At 34.9% G+C, this 23,932-nt stretch overlaps 1 protein-coding gene across 1 annotated transcript in view; it reads left to right on the top strand.

Moving 5' to 3' along the window:
* The window catches only part of SEPTIN7 (septin 7), a gene marked incomplete at its 5' end in the record, with an annotated part of 54,165 nt that overhangs the window by 6,223 nt on the left and 24,010 nt on the right, over nucleotides 1-23,932 (top strand). The window contains 3 exons of the mRNA XM_080929817.1: nucleotides 2,299-2,303; nucleotides 14,816-14,918; nucleotides 20,811-20,917. Of these exons, the coding sequence (XP_080785943.1) occupies nucleotides 2,299-2,303; nucleotides 14,816-14,918; nucleotides 20,811-20,917 (215 nt within the window). The remainder of the gene's footprint in view (nucleotides 1-2,298; nucleotides 2,304-14,815; nucleotides 14,919-20,810; nucleotides 20,918-23,932) is intronic.

Below are 23,932 nucleotides of genomic sequence, written 5' to 3' on the forward strand. Positions count from 1 at the left end.
TGGTAGACCACCTGACTCTGATCCTCCCCACCCCAGGATTAAAATTGAGTACCACTATGCTGAGCTCCTCCTATTATCTTTAAAGTCATCTTCTCTACTCTTCAGGCCATTTAAGTTTCTTGTATGTTAGTCTGAAGAATTTTTTAAAGTACAGAATCAAAAATCATACAGGTTTTCCTGCCCTGTAACATCATATGGTGTTTTAGTTTGTGCTGTGATAACAGTATACCTAAGATTGAATCAATTATAAAGAACAGAAAGTCAATTCTTACAGTTTTGGAGGCTAAGAAGTCAAGATCCAAATGCCAACAGGTTTATTCACTGGTTAGCTGGTTATAGCCCAGTCTGCTTTTAAGTTGGTACCTTAGATATGGCTTCCTAAGGGGACAAGTGTCCTGTCATTATGGTGGAAGGAGCTTAGAATAAATAGCTTTTTTGTACCTCTTCTCAGTAATACTTCTATTGTTTCTTTTTCTTTTTTTTCTTTTTTGCTATAAATATTTTTATAAGATTTTTATTTTTTGAATTAAAAAGTAACATTTTCCCTCCTCTCCAACCCCTTCCCTTATACCCTCATACTCTGATTCATGGCTCCTTTTTCTTTAAGTGTTGTCACACATTATTTGTATATATGCGATCTCAGGCGGATGGCTTAGTATTGTATAACCAATTGAAAATTTCTTCCTTGGGGAAGAAGACCATTTCTCCTGCTCAGCATTCCTCAGTTGCCCATAGTTCCTTACTAGGGTAGAGGGTCTGTGAGCTTCCCCAGTCCATGTTAGCATGCTCATTGGTGTGGTTAATATTCGGGTCTTGTTAAGGGAGCCATATGGGTCTCCTCATGACCTTTGACATTTCTAACAGATGCAACCACACAGCAAACTTGGTGTTCTTCTAGCTCTTAAAAAAAAAAAAAAAAACCAAAAACAAAAAAACTTTTTACGCTCTTTCAAAGTGTTTCCTGAGCTCAGGAATTGTGTTATAGGTGAATCAGTTGGAACTGGGAATCATATCTTGTTTTCAGCATTTTGATTTATAGTTTTCTGTAATGATCTTTGTTGCAAAGAGAAGTTTCTCTGATGAGAGGTGAGAACTAATACTTGATGTTATAAGGGTAAATATTTAGAATGTAGGCAGGATTTTGCTGATTTAGTAAAGTGAAAGTTGTAGGTGCTCCTCCAAGAATCATGACTTCACTAGTCCGGGGTATTTGGCTAGGTTTCTAGTACCGGGCATGGTTTCCCTCTTGCTAAGAAGGTCTTAAGTAGAGAGCTGTTGGTTGCCACTATTGCACCCTTAAAGTTACCACGCTCGTGTTTGTCCTTGGTTATAGTTGGCAGAGTTGGGTCAGACTGTTGGTTGCTTCCCTCCTTTAGAGGCTGACATGGTGTCTTCTGGTACCTCAAAAGCTAGTTCTCATGAAGGAATCTTTCAGGTCAGATTCAGCCCAGGTTCTCAAGGTCCTGTGTCTGAAATGGATGCTGTCTTCAGCAATAAGAATTTAAACTTCCACTTCTGGGGTGTCTCAAAGGGCAGCAGCAATAGTATATAATATTTTGGAAGTTTCTTAGGCAACCTTCATAACAACTTAAAGAGAGCTTCTCACGAATGGTGAAGGTTTTTGTTTTTTCTTCTTATTTTTATAGTTTGTTTTAAGATAGTCCATGGTTCTTGGGAGGAGCACTGTGAGTCAGATGGGAAAATTTTATTTAAACAATATGTATGTATGTATGTGTGTATTTTTGTACACATATGTACACAGACTTATATGTACTCTATTTAATTTTAGTTAGATGGATAATATGATTCCTTATGACTTTTCAGATAACTCTACTGTCTTCCCTCTCCTTTTATATTCATGCCCCCCTTTCTCCCTAATTAAAGCCCTGTTTTCTCCATTTCCCCCTTGAATTCACTCATACCCTACAAACCGCCACTCCCCTCTCCCTGCATTTGCTTCATTGGTTTCTGCAGTTACTCTGGGTCGTATTCTCACATCTAAAGACTTGGAGCCAGAACTGCAGATGAGAAAAACCTATAGTCATTTGTCTTTCTGTCTCGATTACCTCACTCAATATGATAAATTCCATATATTTATCTGCAAATTTTATGATTTAGTTTTTTTTAACAGATGTATATGTATGACATTTTCATTATCATTTGTTAGTTAAAGGACACTTAGGTTGTTTTGATTTCCTAGCTATTGCATATAGAAAGAGTGCAAAGAAGTTGGCTAAGACAAGTATCTGTGCAGTACGATGTTGAGTCCTTTTGGGCATTCGCAGGGGAGTGATATAGCTGGTGTACTCATATAGTAGACTTGTTTTTAGGATTCCTTCATACTGATTTTCAGAGTAGCTAACAAATTTGCAATCCTACTGAATTGTTGAATGAGGGTTTCCTTTTCCATACATCCCCTCCAGTATTTGTTTTTAATTTGTTGTTGATCATCTTTGTTATTCTGACTGGAATAAGGTGAAATCTCAAAGTTGTTTTGATTTGTGTTTCCCCTAATAGAAATGGTAAGCATTTTGATATACTTCTGAGCCATTTAAAATTTTATTTCAATTTTGTATGCATGATTGTTTTGCCGCATATATGTATGTTCATCATGTGAATGCCTAGTACCCACAGAAGTCTGATACTTTAACTGGAATTATTGATAGTTGTGAGCTGTGTTGTACATGCTGGGTACAGAATCCAGGTTCTCTGTAACATTTTGCTTTTGATGTAACATACCATTAGAATTGATGTTGCCATTGTATCTGTAGTGCGTGTTCTTTGTGGTTTGACACTACAAGTTCTTTTAACAAATACATGTCTTTTATCTGCTATTTGTGTGTTGGTTCTAGGAAATTGAAGATAATACTTTGACAGAAACAGAGCCATGTTGATTAAGATCTTAGGTTACAAAGTCTGACCAGGATTCACATTTCAAATTTAACGAATGCCTAACCGAATGATGGGCAAATCAAGTAGCAGTTTTCTCTTCCTTAACGTAGTGAGTGGAAAATCTAACATGATGCCTGCTAAATAAGAAACACTGAGATACCTGGTGAAGATACCTGATGAAGTTACCGGATTATACGACTGCCTCTACTAGAAATTCTTAATCTTGTTTGTTTTGTATTCCCACATCTGTGTTGTACTTAGTAAATAATTTGTGATGTGATTTAAAGGCCTGTAGTATATACTGATGCCAGACTGCCCTCTTCAGACTGAAAGGGGATTTTTGTAGATAAGAGGAAAGGGGTGGTTATTTTGTTACATGCTGAGAGATCCTAATAGTATCAGATTATGAAGCTAGAAGAGTAGATAATCACAAATAAACTCCTTATTAAAACTTTTTAAAAGAATGGCAATGGTGAGAATCATCTTTATAGTAGGTTGAGTAGGTACTTTCCTGAAAAGGACAGTTTAAAACATGAGGCTACAGAGGTTTGGAAAACATCTAAGTGTGTGTGTGTGTGTGTGTGTGTGTGTGTGTGGTGGGCATTTCCTGTGGTATCAATAAGATATGGTCACCTAAGATAAAGATCTATTTTTAATATTATTGTATTCACTTGCGCCTTGAATTATTATATTTTGCAAGTGAACAGATTATTGCACAGAAGAAAAAAAAACTAAAAATGATTTAATGAAATGTTCATGTTCTGATTTAGGCCAAATCCCCTAGCTTCCTGAACATATTACTAAAGTTTATTAACATTTGAACTGGTACATTTCAAACTAATACTTTTTTTTTAAAGGAGTGATATTTTGTGTATTTTAACTTTTAAAATAATTAATAAAAAAAAGATTTACTTAATGTATGTTAGTGCTCTATTTGTATGTATACCTACCTGGATGCCATAAGGTACCATACCACAGTATAGATGGCTGTGAGCTACCATGTGGTTGCTGGGAATTGAACTCAGGACCTCTGGAAGAGCAAACGGTGTCTTCATGTCTGAGCCATCTCTCTAGCCCTATTTTTTTTTTTTTTTTTAATTTTATGTATTGGTGTAAGGGTATCAAATCCCCAGGAACTGAATTACAGATAGTTGTGAGCTGCTATGTGGGTGCTGGGAATTGAAGAAAAGGTCCTCTAGAAGAACACCTGATCCTCTTAATTGCTGAACGATCTCTAGTCCAACATTTTGTATTCTTATATATACAAATAGTCTTAAGGCTATATAATCAAGAGTTCTGCTGAAGAGTTTTTTTTCTATTTTGTCAAGTTTAGAGAATATTTTGAGTGAGATTGTTTATATAAGAAGAAGAAAGTTTTTATAATTTTATCTTTATGCTTATGATTTATACTATTATAAAATAACTAGAATACCATACCACTTGTGCCATTCTGAAATATGAAGTGATTTTCCTACAAAGAAAACTTCTCAAGTAGCTAATGCATTTCTAATACTGATATTCTAAACTATTTTTAGATTTTTATGATTAGATTAAAGAACTAGGAACAGGGAAAACAGTAACTTTAATAATTACTAATTAATTCATGTTCATTCTTAATTGCTATAATCAGTGGTATTATGCTCTATTTTTGTGTTTGAAATATTTAAAGTATGTAGCCCATTCAAAGACTCATTAATTTTCTAGGTGAGAGAAAGGGTCCAGAAATTTGTATTTTATATTTTAGGTGATTTTGGTAAATAGCCAGGGTTGAGAATCTTTCTTATAGTATGAGGCAATATATGGGAAAATATTCTGTAAATACTTAATGTGAAAGTTAATATAGTCTTTGGATCTATTAAGCTATTATTAGTATGTTTTAAGTACGTTTAAAATTTAAACTTTGAAATTAAATGTGTTAAATTTGCTTATCTATTTTGTAGTTTTTGGACATTTTGTAGCTTCAGTGTTTTAAATTATAAATAATGTTTTTAAGAGAATATTTAACAGACCTCTTTCCCTTTTCCTGTTATTCTTATGGGTGTTTATTAGTACATGAAGCTTGAAATTTACATTTCTTACATTTTCAGGATGAACTATTTGCCATGTGTAATCTGTTTTCTCACTTTAAGCAGAATACACTGGACTTTTAAAAGATTGCTCTCTGGTATATTTGGTTATGCTTTGAATTATTTGCAGCATGGCTTATTAAATAATGAATGAGTTTCAAAACTATAGTTTTTACATTTTCTGCTTTGTAGATATATTTACCTACCTTTTGTTCTAATTTCTGGTTTCTTTTAAAAAAGCCATCTGTCTGACCTGTGTATGTTTCTGTCTATCTAGCTATATCTATAAACATAAGTATTTAAAATGTAGTTTGACAACATGATACAGGTTCTCCCCAGGGCCTATGACTTCCGCCATATTTTGACCATGTTTACAGTATCAGATTTGAATTTTCCTGTGTAGACACCTCAAATCCAGTCCAATTTAAGATCTACTCTGTTAATTATTGAGGTAGAGCACTTGTTTCATTCTCAGTTTTATCCTATAAAGTTGAGGTGTTGGTTGAAAGGAAATAAATTTAAATAGGGATAATCTTGTTCTGTGGATATGTAAAATAATGTACAGGTAAAAGAACTACCAAACCCATTCAGGCTACTGACTAAAGATGCTCAGAATATACAGCTTGCTGAACAAGGTGAATTGATTTCTCTAGTTTAAGTTTGGAGAAATGAAACTTTGACACAAATGAATGGAAAGACATACAGAAACTAATTAGCAAAAGTTGGTTAAATACAGAATACTGAGCGCTTCAGGCTGTTTTGATTTGAAGGGTAGGTATTCTAAGTCTTGTTGGTTACCAGGTAGATTGTGTTAAACAAATTAGAATCTAGTTATGATGAACAAAGGACCTTATTACCTGTACTGTCTTCACTGATTCTGTTTTTTGGCTTTTTTCTAACCAATGAATCTGTGTTAAGTGTATTGTACCTAAACCTCTACCTTAATAACATAATTCACCTTCATGGAACTTTAATATCTTTTTATTACTTACAATATGGGTTTTTAGGGTTAGTGTTTAAATTACTGTATTTTGGGTTCTACAGCCAATCTACAGATTTTGATTGCCTATTTCTAGGTGTGGGTTAGGTTTGTGCTTTCATCAAAAGCTCACTAGAATTCTATAGCCTCCAAAGCTAAAGAAAGAAGGCCATAGACCTTTTTTTTTTTTTTTTGCTTTTTTGACATATTAAATTATTTTGATTGTTTCAGTACTTACCAAAGAAGGCTTTTCACATCGTTAGTTGTAGAGTTATCTTATAATTTTATAGAAACCTTTATAGTTTATTAAGAATTTAGCTAATAATTTTATGTAAAATAGTAACTATATCACTATGCTAGGCCTGTCATATCCCCTCCCCCCAATTAAGTGTTAGTTTTTTCTTGGGAATGCAATAGGGAAGCAATACAAATACAGCCAAAAATTTTTTCACTTACAAAATTTTCCTGTTCAGAATCCTACAGTAAAATTAAAGAGTGCTCATATATTGTATAAAGAAAAGGTAACAATGACTGATTAGAAGTGGGATAAAGCTAATCCCTAAACTTCTGGGATATGATAATCTTCCCAATACTTTCATGAAATGTCAGGACTGAAAGATAAATTAAATCATTTAGTCTCATCATAGTAGCAGCTCACCATGCAGTCTTCACTTGGTGGTTGCTTAGCCCTGAACTGTCCAACATGATAGTAACATAGATGGTGGTTGAACACTTTAGATGAGATTAGTGTGAATTCAGGTATGGATTGTGATATAGAAATATATATTTTTTTATAAATACATTGTTAATTTTATATTGGTTATAGAGAGAATATTTTGAACATTTTGCGTTGGTGAAATATGTTGTTATTGTCCTTGTTTCCTTTTGGTTTTTTGTTTTTTTAATGTAACTCAGAAAATTTAAAATCACTTATGTGGTTTGCATGTTTTTGGTGGACAAAGTGGTCTACCTGTCCTGTATTAGAACTTCACTACTCTCTGAGAGAGTTGTGCTGTCACAGTTACGTAGCTGAGTGCTGGTATTCAGAGATTCTCATTTGTTTCTTAAGATCAGAAGGCTATTTCTTCTTCAGTATTATATAATCCTCTGGAGGCAATCCTGTGGCTTTTCTGATGCTTGGTAGTTTGTTTTCCATTTTTTAAAATAGTATTTATGAGGCAGAGAACCAGAGTTTTTGTACTATTGTTGCTACTTTGCTCTGAACTCGATTTTGTACATAGCCTTTCCTGGGCTTACATTCTAGAGAAATAAGCTAATGAATCTTAAAATTAGATAACCTTTCAGGACAATTTTTTTTCCTTAGTGATTTATGTTGTTGACTAAGATATATTTCTCTTTTCCTTGGACTGCTATATTTTTTTGCTTATTATTTTTTTTCTTAAATTCGGAGAACTAATGAATACATCAAATATGTACCCCATCTCTTATTTCTGAAGTTCTGTTCTAGTTATGACCTTCATTAAAACTTTGTCTTTCAGATTACAGTTTGGTATGAGGGAAAAGGCACATGGTTTGGCCTTTTAGAGGTTCTGGAGTCCTAGAAAGTAACTTTTAGCTTTAGTCACTTGCAGACTTCACATGTATACCTTCTGTTTTTTCACTGAATTATGAAATAATATGACTTAATTAGGGTCCCAAGGCTACGAGATTCTTGAAATGTGTAATTCTGTAGTTGACATACAACTGAGAAGCTGTTTATCTGTCTTACTCTATTAATACTACAGCTTCTTATTTCCCTACTTTCCTCCTATTCTCCTTACGTTTAATCTTAAGATTTTGTCCTTTGTATTTTTATGAGTTTGTTTAAAAAAAATGTCTGATTTACCTGTTAAAGAAAAAGAGGTAGAGATAGGACCGAAGGAGCTGAAGGGGATTGCAACCCCATAAGAACAGTATAAACTAACTGGACAATCCAGAGCTTTCCAGGGGCTAAATCACCAACCAAAGAGTACACATGGAGGGAGTCACAACTCCAGGTACATATGTAGCAGAGGATGGCCTTATCTGACATCAGTGGGAGGGGAGGGAGGCTTGATGTCCCAGTGGAGTGGGATGCTAGAGGGGTGAGGCAGGAGTGGGTGAATGGGTGGAGGACACCCTCATAGAGGCAAAGGAGAGAAGAGTATGGAGGAGTTGGAGGGGGTTGGTGGAGGGGTAACCAGGAAGGGGGATATCATTTAAAATGTAAACAAATAAAATGGTTTTAAAAAAGTAAACACATGGTAGTTTATGATGTACACACTTCATTTTCTTTCATTGTGAATTTTTAAAAATGAAATTGCTTCTGCTTCCTTGGCAATAACTTGGGAGATAGTAGAATTGTCATTGAGCCCAACTAGCCAAGCAACACTGGTGTTAAGATTGGGGTACTTTTAGATCGTCTTTATTATTTTTATTTACTTTTACATTTGTTTATTTATCCTGGGTGTGGGCATCCTTGTGGAGGTCAGAGGACAACTTGGGGGAGTTGGTTCTTCTTCTGTCTTGTGGGTTTGGGAGAATTGAGCTGATGTCTTCATGCTTGCCAGCAAGCACCTTTACCCACAGAGCTGTTCAGCTGATTCGCTGTTAATTGGCTTTAAAAAATGCTGTAGTGATGATGACGACTTAATGGTTTCATTTCTTTAGTCTCACTCAAATACACAGATGTATACATGTTAATTTTTCAAGCTATTACAAAACTTTTCAACTGGTAGCAGTATTTACATTCCTACCAGGAATTTATGAGAGTTAGGATTTTCTATGCACTCAATTATTAGATTTATAGAGGTGACCCATTTTATTTTACTTTATTGAGGCAAGTTCTCTTTATGTAATTCTGAAACTTGCTTTGTCGATAATGTTGGCTCCTATATGTAATTCTTTTGCCTTTGCCTTCTGAGAACAGAGTCAATGATACAGCATGTGCAGTGGAAAACAGGATATTTTGTATTGTGAGTATACACCAGAGCTACAGCCTCAACCTCAACTATCATTTTAATGGCCTTATGGGTCCTGGAACTTGTGTTTCTTTTGTAAAAATATTAAAAAGATAGTCCCTTCTATATTTTGACACTTTACATTCTTTTAGTTATCTCATTGCCTTCTCCATATGTGACCCTCAATTCAGCTATATTTGTGCCTCTCTTGAGTCTTGTCCTTTTGTCTTTTCCAGAGAATAACAGTTTCAGATAAATCCTAAATTTGTTACTTGATACTTAAGTTATAGGCTGCTATTTGAAAAAAAAAATTACAAGCTTCAAGTTTACATTAGAAGATTTTGTGGTCTACAGCCTTTTTTTTTTTTTTTTTTTTTTTTTTTTTTTTTTTTTTTTTTGACATTATTCTGAATTGAACCAGGGCCTTGTTCATACTAAGCTCTCCAACAGCAACTACATCTTATTCAGCCTTGTTAACTTTTTATTCTGAGACAAAAGTCTCAAAGCTGTTGCTGTTGTTGCTCAAGCTGTTCTTAAAGTCACTGTGGCTTTGGCAGGCCTTGAACCTGTATTCTTCTTGCCTTAGACTCCTGAGTAACCTTACTCTCTACTCTCTGTAAGCCTGACTCCTTCTCTCTCTACCTGTTCTTGTTGTTGGTACATATTTGACTCTTAAAGATTTTCTAGTCATCTCCCCTTTAAGATTAAAAGTGGTTTTATTTCAGGTGTTAGGGGAAAATTCCTTCCTTGTCTGTATAAACGTCTGTTTCCTTATTTAACCTCCTTCTTTCAGTGACCTGTCTGTCTTAAGGTCCAGTTGGTACATTAAATTGAAATGATTTCTACATTATTACTTTGTACAACAGTTCACCTATTTGCTCAAACCTGAAATCAGAAATCTTAAGAATTAGCACTCCCCTACAGGTTAATTATAGAACTACATCAGCTTAATAGTCTGGTATATAGTCCAGTATACCATCTAAGAGAAATTTAACTCAAGCTGAGGCTGGAAAAGTACTCAATAGTTAAGAACCTGTTGCTGCTTTTTCAGAGGACTCTAATTTCCCAGCACCTGTAACTTCACCTCCAGGGGACTTGATGCCCAATTCTGGCTTGTATAGGTGGTCATGTGCATGTAACATGTACACACAGACACATTTAGATGCACATGAATGGGAATAAAAATGTTAGTTCATCAGTTCTATCTGTAATCCTATCACTAGTTTAAAATTTACAACACAACAGCAGAAATGAGAGAGACTCTCCTTCAACATTGCAGAAATCAAGAACTGATTTCCAAAGCTGACATTAGAGCCATGATATCTACAAGTTTGTATTTACATACACAACCTTTAAAATAGGAGGAGATATGCCTATATAATCTTGTAATATTTTAGTGTTCATGTTATATTAAGTTTAATATATAGGTATTTTTTTAGATCATTTATATTAAAAATAACCATTTTAATGGCGCCTGAGAGTTGTAGTTATCTGTATTATGTAATGCTTGGGACATTAAGAAATAGACAAGTAAATTTCTGTGGTAATATCTTTTCCTTTTATAATCTGTGATTAGCTTTCATAATTATAATGAGTCGGTTAGCTCTGCAATGGAGGTTTCACTGTGTTACCTGGGCTGACCTTGAGCTTAAGTGTTCAAGTGACTCTGCTGTTCTTCCATGTGGGGCTGTGCACCAATTCCTGCCCCCCCCATTAGGATTAACTGCAAAATTTGGAGGTAAATTTAATTTTTTGTTATTGAGTAAAATAATATGTAATGTACATATATGCTAAAATCCACAGATTGAATTTATAACCATATAGGAAATACCAAATGTTTATCCATGTTATTTAAAGTTATTGGTGTATCCTTTGTATCTTTGTAACCTGGTATTTTTCTTAAGTTACAATAACAGAGGGAGAAATAGAATCCATATGTATGGTTAAGAAAAAGTTCTTCAAAATTTTCAATAACCTGTTAGCACTTACTTGAAATATATTGTTATTCTAGTATTTTTGATTTCTAGAAATAGTTAAATAAATGTAGCATAGATCTATACAAAGTATTTTATTTCCATCAATCAGTAGAGTAGTTTGCCTTCTCTTTAAGACATTTGATATAGAAAGTATATCTATTAACTAAAATATTTGGTAAATACAAGCTATTATAAGAGATTAGTGTTGTTTCTTATGCATCTAGCTTGAGGTCAGGGAGTACCTTCATGATACAAGAGTATTTTTATTTTGGTGGGAGCCTCAGTGAAACTATATATTTATTTATGGTTTCATCCTTATAAAAGTCATAATTGCATCACTCATACATACATATAAATAACAGTTCCTTACCCAGAGATTGAACTCTGGCACTGTGAGTATTTTATGTGCACAGGAAAAGAATTAGTGAGTAGTTAAGACTTTCAGATTTTAAGACTTAGGTTTTTAAAGTTCAGGGTAAGGAAAGATGCTTAAAAAATAAAAACTTACCTCCTGTGGCTAACAAACAGTGTTATATTTTTAGTATATCCTTTACACTGTATTTGGTGCCAGGTTAGGTCCAGACTGTAGGTTTTATATTTTCTGGGATGCTTGCATGCAAGTTCTGGGAAAAATTGTTGGTAGCAGTAGCCAAACTACTTTGTCATTGATCTTTGGATAAAAATTTTTCAAAAGAAATTTGAAAGTGTGATTATCTAGTTTTTTGGAGGTTATTAATTATATATTCATTTTTTTTAGGATTTTAAAGAAAATCTATTTCTCAGAAACCAGTCATATAGGAATGGATAAGTTAAATGTCCTAGATCATTTAAATTAAATTTAAAACTAATTCAAAGCAATTATGTGTATAGCATGGCGTACTTAATTCAGCCTAATCACTTCCTTGCTGTATGACTAAGACTGATCTTGTTAAAAGGTAGCAGTAAACTTCAGATTTTCCAGGTCTTCCTTTCCTTTGTTAGGTGTAACATAGTTGGAAGGCTGCATTGTCCTTGCAGTCATCTTGATTTTCCTTCCATCTTTCTGGTGGGGCTTTCTTAGCTTTAATTTTCATCCTAATGTGTTATAGTTCTCTGGGACTTTACCCTGGATCCTCTTCTTTTTGGAATTCGATTGCTTCCCAGTAGTATCCATGTGCAGATGACTTATTTTCAGCACCAAGCAACTTTGGAATTTTTGAATCATATTGAACTTAAAGTTGTCTATTGAAGACTGCTTCTTGAATATAGTAGACATCTCAAACTTAACATGTTTAAGATATGTTGATTTTGGCACTCCCTACTCAATTTTCCTTCATTATCCAAGGTTTTTATAATTATGACCAAGTTGCTCAAGTCAGAAGCCAATAGTTAACCTTGGCTGATTTGTTCTTTTTCATTGATATTGTCTAATTCATTAGCAAAATTCAGCCAGCTTTGCCTTCAGGAACACATTTTGAATTCTTAATCTCTCATTGCTTCCTACTAGTAGTTTAATTTAATATGTATACTCTTTCTTGGATTATTGCAGTAGTCTTAGTTCTTATTCCACTTCACTTAGCAGTAAGATCTATCTTTAAAGTGTTAATCAGGTCACTTGCTTGTGCAGAACCCTCCAGTGGTTTCTCCTCATGTCTAAAATAATATTCAAACTTCTGCTTTGGCTGAGTCCCACATGATCTGGCCCATGCCTGCCTCCCTGACCTCATTTCCTATCCTGTTGTCTTTTTCCTCTGGTATAGGTCACATATTTTCTCTTTTGTTCCTGAAAGTAACAGACTTATTGCTAGGTCAGAGTCCTTCCTGTTGTCTGGAATGCTTCCTGCCTTTTTTTAATTCAGTCCTAAACTAAAGGTAATTGAAGAAAAGACAATGAATAAGACATATGTACATACTCTGTGTTTTATGCCCTTTTTTCTGGTGTGTTCCTTGATATGGCAAAAGAAAAGGTGCTGAAGATTATTTAACTCTCAGATAATTTGTGTACCTGTGTGTGTGAGTGAGTGAGACAGTTTTTGAAATTTTGCTTTTACTTATTAAATTACTTCAAGTATCGGATACAAGAAGATCTTAACAGCCTCAAATTGTGTGAAGTAGGTTGTACAAGTGTAGACTTGTGCCTTTCACAGGGAATTGATCCTAATGTGTTTTTTTTCCTGTGTTCTTTAAGTTGTCTTTCAGTTTTCACCTGTAGTTTACTAATTTTCCCTGTGTGTTATGGTTTATCGTCTTGAGCTATAAATCTACATGTCTTTTAACTCTGAATTCACAGATTTTGAAATGCAGCATTGTATGAAAAGATACTAAAATGTCTGTGTTTGTCTTTGTATTTGTGTTTGTCTAAACTTGGCTATTGACTGGCAATGTGAAATTCATAGTACACCTTTTTGAAATTTTATGTCCACATTTTCTTCAGTATTTCTTGTAAGATTTCAGGTACATAGTATAGTAACTGGCTTTTATTAAAAGATAAATAAAAGGAAATATCAAAACTACTAAAAGTGTGAGAATTTTACTTGGACATGCATAGGAGTCTGTCTTCAATTTATTTTATTAATTTACTTTTAATTTGTTGAGTTACATGTAAGTAACTTTCATTTTTCTGTATTTTACTGTGTTCCAATGGATCTGCTACTCGTGTTTGGACTGAATGTACCATTACAATTTGTGGAATTCCTCACATGCTGTCTTCTGTGAATCTGTTCTGTTGGAATCTGGAACACTGGAATGATGGAAATGTTTCCATTACAAAGTAGCTGTGAGTATACTGTGTAATGCATATTAAGCCTTGTTTATAGTCTAAATTAAGTTTAACTTGTAATTAGATGAAATATGATCTTTAAGGAAATTTAAACTTAAAATACAGTGTTAGCTGTACTCAGTAGTTGGCTTTAAAATATTATATTTGGATCAAACTCCTAATTATGTTCAAAATTAGCTTTTAATTTAATTGGCTATCTTGGGTCTCTGATATTTGGATTAAAATTAGTTTATAATAATGGGAAGCATGGAAGTTTTGGTTTAGCTGTAATATGCCACCAGCGAAGAGTGTAGACCATTTAAATCCCATGTGTTGGAGTGATGCTTTGATATCACGGCTTTTACCATTAGAATTGAAATGTGTCAGAATCTTAGAAGGTATTTATGCCTGCAAGTATTTGTGACTATATTTAAATGAGTAAGACTATTTCTGAAGTAAAATTAACCAGTAAGTCTCTACTCACGCAATAGTGTAACTGTGAACAGTATTTTTCACCAGTTGTTCAATTAATCATATTTACTTGACCAATTTAAAATTATTTTAAAAAATTGCTCATGAAATGATTGTTTAGGTCATAAAAGAATCAAAACTCCATATAGCTGACAAAATTACAATTTATTTTAAATCCAGTATACATTTCATTTTATGAAGATGGAGGTAGCAAGATCATGGGTAATGTTGCAATGATACAAGTGGGCCTGGGATTACAGAGTGAGAGAAACATGCCTTTTGACATTGATTATGAAAATCTTCAAGATTTATGGAAAGAGGTGCTTTTATTTTTATTTTATTTTATTGCATGAGTCAAGATAGTTTAAAGGAACATGCAAGTGTGGAAACTAGTGTGAGCCAAGGTTCTCAGTATAGACATTTAAGGGGACTTGAATTTTTTTGGTTAAAACTTTATTATTTCGTTGCTTTGGCTGGTTGGTCAGTTCTTGTTACTAATTTACTGCCAAGTGAAAGCTCTGAAACTAGGCTTCATTCATTCTTTATTTCTGGGTTTTAATAATTAATCTTTTTTTTTCAAGTCATGTTCAACTTTTTTGTACCTTTTGCAATTAATACTTTATTGATGATAATATAAGCTATTTGATTTTCTATGAAGAATAGTTTGTATAATTTAAAAACAAATAGGTTAATGAGAGAATTTGTAATGTTACAAAATTAATATATGAGTTACATGGTTCTTTTTACCTTCCTAGCAACCGAAGAACCTTGAGGGCTATGTGGGATTTGCCAACCTCCCAAATCAAGTGTACAGAAAATCGGTGAAAAGAGGATTTGAATTCACTCTTATGGTAGTAGGTGAGACGATTTCTTACTAATCTGGAGTTTTGCTCTTTTTAATCATCTTTGGCTAAATTAAAAAAAATAACTTTAACTTTAGTGAATGTATGTTGTATTTTATTTTATGTACAAACATTTAAATATACAACTATTGCATAATAGAGTTTTTATCTCCTCCTCCTTCCTTTGGTAAAGTGGAGAAATGAGAAATGGATGACTTAGAGGTTGAGTAGAACAACAGTGATTCTCTCCAAGTGATTGCTAAAAAGGAAAGCCACCAAGTGGCTGCTTACTACTGGAGGATGTTTGTGCTCTGGCCAATCACCTTTAGTGAAGTTGTGTTTCATGAGCACTTAATCCAACAAGTATTTGCTTTGAATTTTGGAAAGAAAGGTGTGTTAAAAGGTCATATTCAAATGATTACCTTTTGATTCATTGTGTGGCTGTTACAGGGAAATGTTATTCTTGTTTTCTAATTCAGTTTGAACACTTTGATCTATAATCCACTTGAAGATATTGCTAAGGGTTTTTTTGAATATAGGTTGGCTAATGCCATTATTATATAAAGAAACAGCTTGTATTTTTACCCTGGGTAAGATTAGTAATTTTCAAAGACATTCTTATTCTTAGACTATTTTCACTGGCTAGAGACTGACTTAAAATTATAAAATCATGAGTGTAAAGTAAATTTATTATATTTCCTTGTTATTGGTTTTAAGAACGTGAAAGCAGGACAGTGGATGAACTGTTCTTGACAAAGTTGAGTCCATGCTGGTCTTACACAGTGTATATTGTTTTGCTAATCATGTTTTACTACATATTTATTTTGATATTAAGATGCTAGACTTAACTGAGATACTCATTACTGAGGGGAATAGTGGTTTTCTCAATTTCGTTTTTTTCCATATTGGTTAATTTTTTTGCATTTTGGAAGTTGCTTTCATTATAATAGTTTGTGTGGTTAAAACATTACAATTTTATACTTAATAGTATTGAGTGAAAATGTCCCTCATATCTGAACATTTGATTCCCATTTTCTGGTATGATACTGTTTGGGGAGGTTCAGAAGGTATGGCCTTACTGGGGACAGACTTTGAGAGTTTATAGCTTATCATTACTCCCAATTTGCTCTGTAAGCTTCATGCTTGTAGTTAAGATGCAAGCTCTCAGTTTCCTGCCTCAGCTGTTTGCCTCCCTGCCATGATGGATTCCTATCCCTCTGGAACTTGTAAGCCTAAGTATGTTCTTTCTTCTGAAAGTTGCCTTGGTTGTATGGTTTTATCACAGCAGCAGAATGTTAAGATAGTTGGTTAGCTTGATTGATTCTGGCTGAGTACAAGTAGTGCAGACTTAGCTTTGCAGCAGAAGTGATCCTAGACAGGTAGGTAGACTCGAGTCTACCTGTTCTCCTAAAAGTTGACAGCCTGATAATTATATATAAAGAAACACTGCATCTTACTTTTAAGAGATGTCAGTAATTTTAAATGATAAACTGTAGACAATGTGAGTCACCAAGTGTGGTGGTTTGAGTAGGTGTGGTCCCCATAGACTTGTGTATGAATGCTTGGCTCATAGGAAGTAGCACTGTTAGGAGCCTTGTTGGAGAAAGAATGTTCCTGTGAGGACAGATTTTGAGGGTTCCTATGCTCAAGCTCTGCTCATTGTGGAACATAGTCCCCTTCTGCTGCCCGTGGAGGATCAAGGTGTAGAACTCTCAGCTCCTTATTTGGCCGTGCTTCATGCCATGATGAAAATGGACTAAACCTCTGAAATTGTTAGCCAGCCCCAATAAAATGCTTTCCTTTATAAGAGTTGCCATGGTGTCTCTACATCAATAAAACCCTAAGACACTAAGAGAACTCTTAAAAGTTTACATTAAAATTTTAGTTTAAAGAATAGAATTTGAATGTGTTTTTAGTAGAATAATATCTGGTAGTTTGAATAAAATGTCCCCCGCTGTCTCTGTAGTGCTGTTTGAGCCAAGCTAAAGGATGTGGCTTTCCTGGAGGAAAGATGTCACTGTCTGCAGGCTTTGAAAGCTTAAGGTCTTACCCTATTCCCAGTTGGCTCCCTGTTTCATGTTTCTGATTCAAAATGTGGGCTCTCATCTTGCTGTTCCTGCTATGCTTGCTGTTCTGTTTTCCCTGCTATTAACGAGATGCTAATCTTTTGGAACCATAAGCCAAAATAAACTCTTTCTTAAGTTGTTTTGATCGTGATGTTTTATCAAGACAATAGAAAAGCAAGTAATATACTCTGTGTATCCCTGGCTATCTTGGAAGTCACTCTGTAGACCAGGCTGACCTCAAATTGAGAGATCTGCCTGTTTCTGCCTCCCAAGTGCTGAGATTAAAGGTGTGTGCCATCATGCCCAGCCAGCTTGCCTTTTTTTAAAGGGGAAAAACCCACCCATTTGAGACCCACCCAGATGTGGCACTGCTCACTGTCAAGAAAGTGTCCCACAGACTTGATAGAGGCCTTTTCTCAGTTGAAGTCTTTTCAGTAATAAAGGGATAAACAGTGATACATCTAGAAAATAGAATATGTGTGTGTGAAGGGGGAGTAATCTGAAAGGCAGGGACTTCAACCCACACATGCTTACACTCACACACGTTCTTGTTTAAACACAAGACATTTGAGGGTATGCGCCCAGCTTTTCTGAGAACTTGGGAATGTGAATGAGATATGCTTGTCATAAGTCCAGGAGAATAAATATTTGCTCTGCACCCTATTACATGCTGGTGAATTTGGGGTTTCGTGGACCCAAAAAAGACTCCCGAGAGCCTGGTTCCTGGTAGTTATAAGTGGAAAATAAAGAGTCTGAAAGTGTGTGGCTTGCATCATCCTAAGGGCTCTCTGATCATATCTCAAACAGAAGAGGAAGGGAACAGTGTCCACTGTTGTGAAAGGGAAGGAGGGATTGGAGACAAGGTTGAGGAGAGCAGTGTGGTCAGGGGAGAGTGACTCTCAGACCAGGCAGTGAGAACTCACCCTGAGGGAATAGAACTGTGAGGGACAGCTGAACTGACTGTACTTCAGGGACAGCCCCATGGGACCTCATCCCTGCACACCGTCCTGCTTACCGGTCCTCTTAAAAACCCCCATCAGCTTTGGGAAGATCCCAAATGTTGTTACCCATAGAGATTTCATTTTTGATCTGACCAGAAAACTTGGGTAGTTTTAGTCTTAGTGAGAGTTTGTATTCCTGCACGAAACATCATGACCAAGAAGCAAGTTGGGGAGGAAAGGGTTTGAATAAACCCTTACACTTCCACATTGATGTTCATCACCAAGGACGGGAACTCACACAGGGCAGAAACTTGGAGGCAGGGGCTGATGCAGAAGCCATAGAGGAATGCTTCTTACTAGACTGCTTCCCCTGGCTTGCTTAGCTTTAGTGAGGCTGTTCACCCAAGTCTTTTCTTTGGTGGAAAGTTCGGTTAGTTGCAATTTTCTTCCAAGATGTAAATCTATAAGCACAGTTTCTTCTTTATGGCTCAGGTTTTCTAGGGCATTTAAATTTCAGAGAGCCTTATCTGTTTCATGTGTTGCCAAGTTTGTTGGCATATTTACAGTAAGTAGTCTGTTAGCCATTTTTACTGTAAATTAGGAATAATTCATTTTTTAATAATTTCAATAATTTTAATTTTTTTAAATTCTCAGTGTAATTGATTACTTTTTAATTTTGAAGGCTCCTTTGGACAACTCACTTAGTTCTGCTAATTTTCTCCTCCCCTCCCTTCCTCCCTCCTTCTCTCCCTCCCTTCCTTCCTTTTTTACTTCCTTCCCTTCTTTCCTTTCATTTTTGGTTTGTCATGGTCCTTAATATTTATTTTCGTGTTTAATTCACTCTTTTCCAGATCTATAACCTGAAAAGGTAGTTTTAACTTTTAATATCAGATTATAATTTTAATGTAAACATTTACAACTCACAGTTCCCTAGTGCTGCTGCCTTTCTTCCCTAAGGCTGGCACATTGCATTGTCATTTTCATTGTTCTCTGTATGTATTTTAGTTTCTCCTTTTGATCTTTTGGTTACGGGAGAATATGCTGGTTCATTTCTAAATATGTGTGCATTCTTCAGTTAATTTTTTGTGTTTGCTCATGTGTGTGTGCATGCATGTGGAGTCCAGAAGTTGGTATTGGTGTCTTCCTCAGTTGTTTTGCCTCCTTGTTTTTTTAGACAGGATCTCACTGAACCTAGAGGTCACTGGTTAGCTGCAGGGATCTAGTATTGGGGTTGTAGGTGAGTACAGTGAGATCCAGCTTCTAATCGTGGGTACCAGGGATCATACTCTAGTCTTCATGCTTTCATTGCAAAGCACTTTACTCACTGAGCAGTCTCCATAGCACCAGTTTTATTATGATGAGAAAACACATGTTTTATTTCAGCTTTTCATTTTAAGATCTGATTGTTACTCTTAAAGAATTATTTCTGACTAGTCTCAGACTCAGAAGTAGAAGCTCTCAGTGTGGACAGCTTTCATCTCTCTTGGCAATCTGATCTTGAGCTTTTCTTTGACTTTCTTCTTTCTCTTGGCCAAAAGTTTAGCATATTCTGCAGCCTCCTTGTTTTTCTTAGTGCATTGTTTCTTCAGAGCAATATGTTGGTATTTATGCTGCATGACATGCAGAGTGACAAGATGCTGAGTCAGTGGGTGTTTTGGTTCTGGGCTTCTTACTGTCTTTGTTTAAGGTGTTTCTGACAGTTTATTGGTGACCATCATCTTTTTTAGAGAAATTGACAAGTTTTCATATCTTGCTAGTTCTTTTAGTCCCTAACTGAGGAGAGACAGTAGCATCTGCCAGGTCTGGAATAGTCTTACCTTTTATTTCCTATTTGGTCCAACATTATCCAAGTTGAGAACACTTAGATTGGAACACTTCAATCAGAATGTGTTTGCACACAGATTTGTGCTTCCTCTCTTCAGTTCTCCTTGGTCCATAACAAGAAGAGCTCTTACTCAACAGGAGATGCACTCTGTTGTCAGTCAAGATTCCTTGATTCATGGGAAAACCTTGTTTCTCATTCCCACCATCGATCCAGACCAACATTAACCCTTCCACTCTTCACCCAGAGCATCAGCAGCCTCTTCTGTGGCCATGTGCTTCATAGAATGTATGGAGTTTGTACATCATCCACTTGAATGAGCTTTTGACAGCTTGTGGCCGAACACTTGGGAAGCACCATAAAAATCAACTTATTTCAGTTTTTTTGAAAGACATATGAAGACTTTTAGTCATTCCTGAAAAATGTTTTACTTTACATTAGAGGAAAATGTGTATTATTCTGCTGAGTTCAATGTTTTATCTGTATTGTTAGGTCTACTTTGTTCATGATATAGTTCAGATCTTATTGTTTCCTTAGATTTTTGCTGATCTAGTTGTTCTGTCTTTGACTGCAGTGTCCAACTATAGTTACAGAGCTATTTATTTCTTCACTGTTGTTTTCATTGTTTCCTTTACAGTCCTTGACCTTATGCTATTTAGTATATAAGTGTTGCATCTTTGTGTGTGTTGAATTGATGTGTGTTTATAAGTGTCATATCAAGCTAACTGCCTTAGCCATCACTTAGTGTGGAATAGAGGACAAAAATATTTTTTCTGAGCTCTGGTCTTTTCTGAAGAGAAATGGAGAACCAGTGGGGGCAGGGGAAATTGGGAGGAGTGGAGGGAAGGGAGGCCATAGTTGGGATATATTATTTGAGAGAAGAATAAATAAAAGGAAAAAAAATTAAAAACTCTTATCTAATATGGGGACTCTTGATGTTTTTGGTTGTGAACTTTTGATGGCGGTCCCAATATCTGGAGTCTTGTATATTTTTGAATGTCACTAACTTGTGAAGTAGTAGCAGTATAGTCATTGTATAAAAAGTTAAATTTGACATTTTTTTTTTCTGTTTCTTTTAGGTGAATCTGGACTGGGAAAGTCAACATTAATCAACTCATTATTCCTCACAGATTTGTATTCTCCAGAGTATCCAGGACCTTCTCATAGAATCAAAAAGACTGTACAGGTATATATATTATTGTTAACTAATAATAAACTTAGGTTGACATAGAACAAATTAGTTGTAGAACTTTTATTTGGTGTCTAGAAGTAGATTCATATTTGACCTTAAGTGGAAAGTAATAAGCATGACTTCACTAATTTAAAACCAAAAATATAATATACAGATAATCATTGGAATTATCTTGACTAGAGCCTGCCATAAATTACCCCAGCAACGCTCCTAGAAATTGCATTGTGATCTAGTAATAACCCTATAGTGTTGTTCATTATGATACTCGCTTTGCACATATGACTAAGCTTTAACGAATATCATTAAATAAAGTTTAGAATGTAATTTTTTGATTGCATCATGCACATCTCAAATGCTGTATTGCTACATGTGCTGTTTCTTACTTTGGGCAGTCACATAACATCTCTATTGTAATAAGTTAATACCTTGTGTTAGCTAATTGATACTAGTAATTATATAAGACGACCAAGCTATGTATGGTCCAATTTATGACCCCTCAGTCTTAATAAGCATACAGTTGAGCTATTCATGTAGTTCCATATGTGTATATTGGTGGTTGAGCTGGATTTCTGCATTTCTACAGGAACACAAGTGGTAGAACAGGGCCTAGACCTAGACCAGTGTTTTTTAACCTTCTGATCCTTTAATGCAGTGCTTCATGATTCGGTGACCCCTAATCATAAAATTATTTTGTTGCTACTTTGTAAACGTGGTATCATGAATTGTGATGTAAATATCTGCTATGTAGGATATCCGATATGTGGCTCCCAAGGGGTCACAACCCATAGGATGAGAACTGCTGCACTAGACTCTAGATCTGTACTTTGCAACACAATAACCTGTAGCTACATGTTGTTCCTGAGCTTTTGCAATAAATGCAGTCCAAATTAAGAAATTCTGCAAGTGTAAAATGTACTGCAGATTTTGAGCAGTTAGCATGGAGAGAAAGAATGTAACTGCTCTCATTTTTATATCAACTATATTTAAAGTAGCTAATGAAAAGTTCTAAAGTATTAATGTAAATCACTCTTATCTTTTTGTTTGGTAACACTGGTTCAACTTTTGGTTAAAATTTATTGGTAGAGCTCGATTTGAAAGTACTGGTTATTATGCCAGTGTAAAAGATGGACAGAAAACACCTACACACTGCCAGATACACTTTAGTCATTTGATTAAGGAGTGGTTTTATGAAGAAAAGATTTTGTTTTTCATTTAATAGCTTTGTTTGGTTTAGAGAGGAAAGAAAATGTAACCTTAAAATTAATTGACAGAATGATGTTTGTAAGAATGTGAATCTGCATGACGTTTTGTGATTAATATTGAAGATTCTAATCCTAAGGAACAAAAACTTATTAATATAGGTTGTAATATTCAAGATTAGGAAACTTAGAAATTTTTAATGAACTCTGCAGCACAGACTTCTAATTTCAGATGTATTTGGTATAAAACAATATGCTAGATATTGTCATGGACCTACAAAATCTATTTTTGGTTAGGTAACTTTCTAAGTTTTCATTATTGTTCTAACCTGTAGGTAATTAATTCACATCTACATCAGTAATAAAATTTAACACTTAATGAGTCACTGCTGTCATCTTTTAGCTACTACTGTAAATGCTGTGAATGTTTACTAATTTACTTAACTCCAGTCTTACAACTTAATGTAGATGTTAGTATTATCTCACTTTACAATGCAACAGTTGAAACAGACTGTTGTGCCCTGAGATGATGTAATAAAGAATGGAAGAGACAAGTAAGCTACAGGCTATAGTGTGTCTACTCCCTCTTCACACACACATGCAGGAAAAACGTATGGTCTGTAGGTGTAATGACAGTCTCACATTGTAATGTATGATACCTTAGGAGCTATCAACCTATCAACCTTGTTGTTTGAGATGTTTCTTCCACTGGCTGGGAGCTTGCTACTTAAGCTGTGTTGTCTGGCCAGCAAACCTCAGATATTCCTGTCTCTACTGTCCAGCACTGGAATTGGAAATACACACTGCTGCTCCACCTGGCTGACTTTTTTACATCAAAATTCAAATTCCAGTACTTTTGCTTGTGTGCCAAGTACTTTTCTGACTTACTTCTCCATCCCTTGTTTTTAGCGCTTTATTAATTCATCCAGTATTAACATGTAATTTTGGGATTTGTAACACATAGGAATCTAATTTAACACGTTATATGATAAAATATTCAGTAAAAGATTATAGTCATGAATATTCTACAAATTGCAGAAATATTTGATAAGTGTGGTCCATAAGATATTGCTGTCACTGATTTTTTTTTACATTACATGTGGTATTTTTCCTTTGACCTTTTTATTTAGTTTTGTTCTGAAAATACTTTTATTATTTTTGAAAACACCTTTTTGAGAAAAAAGGGCACAAACCTAAGCATAAGTGTTGTGGATTTCCACACATGGTACATATATCCAGGTACCCAGCTTCTGGGTCACTGAGCATACATTTGTAGCTGGTTGTTCTTCCGTTTTATTGCTGGGGTATATTTTGTAGAAATACATTACAGCATATGCTTTTTATTTTTAAATGTGCATTTGGGTTTCTGTTTTTTTTTTTTTTTTTTTTTTTTTTTTTTTTTTTACCCATACTAATATTCTGTGTATTTATGTATGAAGACAAAAGGCATTTCATTGCTTTCATGTGTTGTCTTTCATGTTCTGTAAGGTTGAGTCTGTCTGCTTTACCAGGTAGCTATTTAGGTATCATTGGACTGCTTTTGGTCATTTTAATACTTACTATCTTTTCTTCCTTGTTTCCAGCAGTTCTTTATCTAAATATGAATCCCTTATATTTTAAACCATACAGGAAGGTAGAACTTTTGCTCATTTACTCACAGGGAAGAACACGACATACTGTGGATAAGCGTCATTCAAGTACAGCTAGACTTTGATTATCTTTTGCAGACTCTGGCTCCCCAACAGCCCAGTAGTCTAGTAGATGATGTGATCTGTCCTTAAAGTAATAAATTGACTCTATAGGGAACTGA

Source organism: Micromys minutus (assembly GCF_963924665.1).
Source record: "Micromys minutus genome assembly, chromosome: 16".
Taxonomy (NCBI): Eukaryota; Metazoa; Chordata; class Mammalia; order Rodentia; family Muridae; genus Micromys; species Micromys minutus.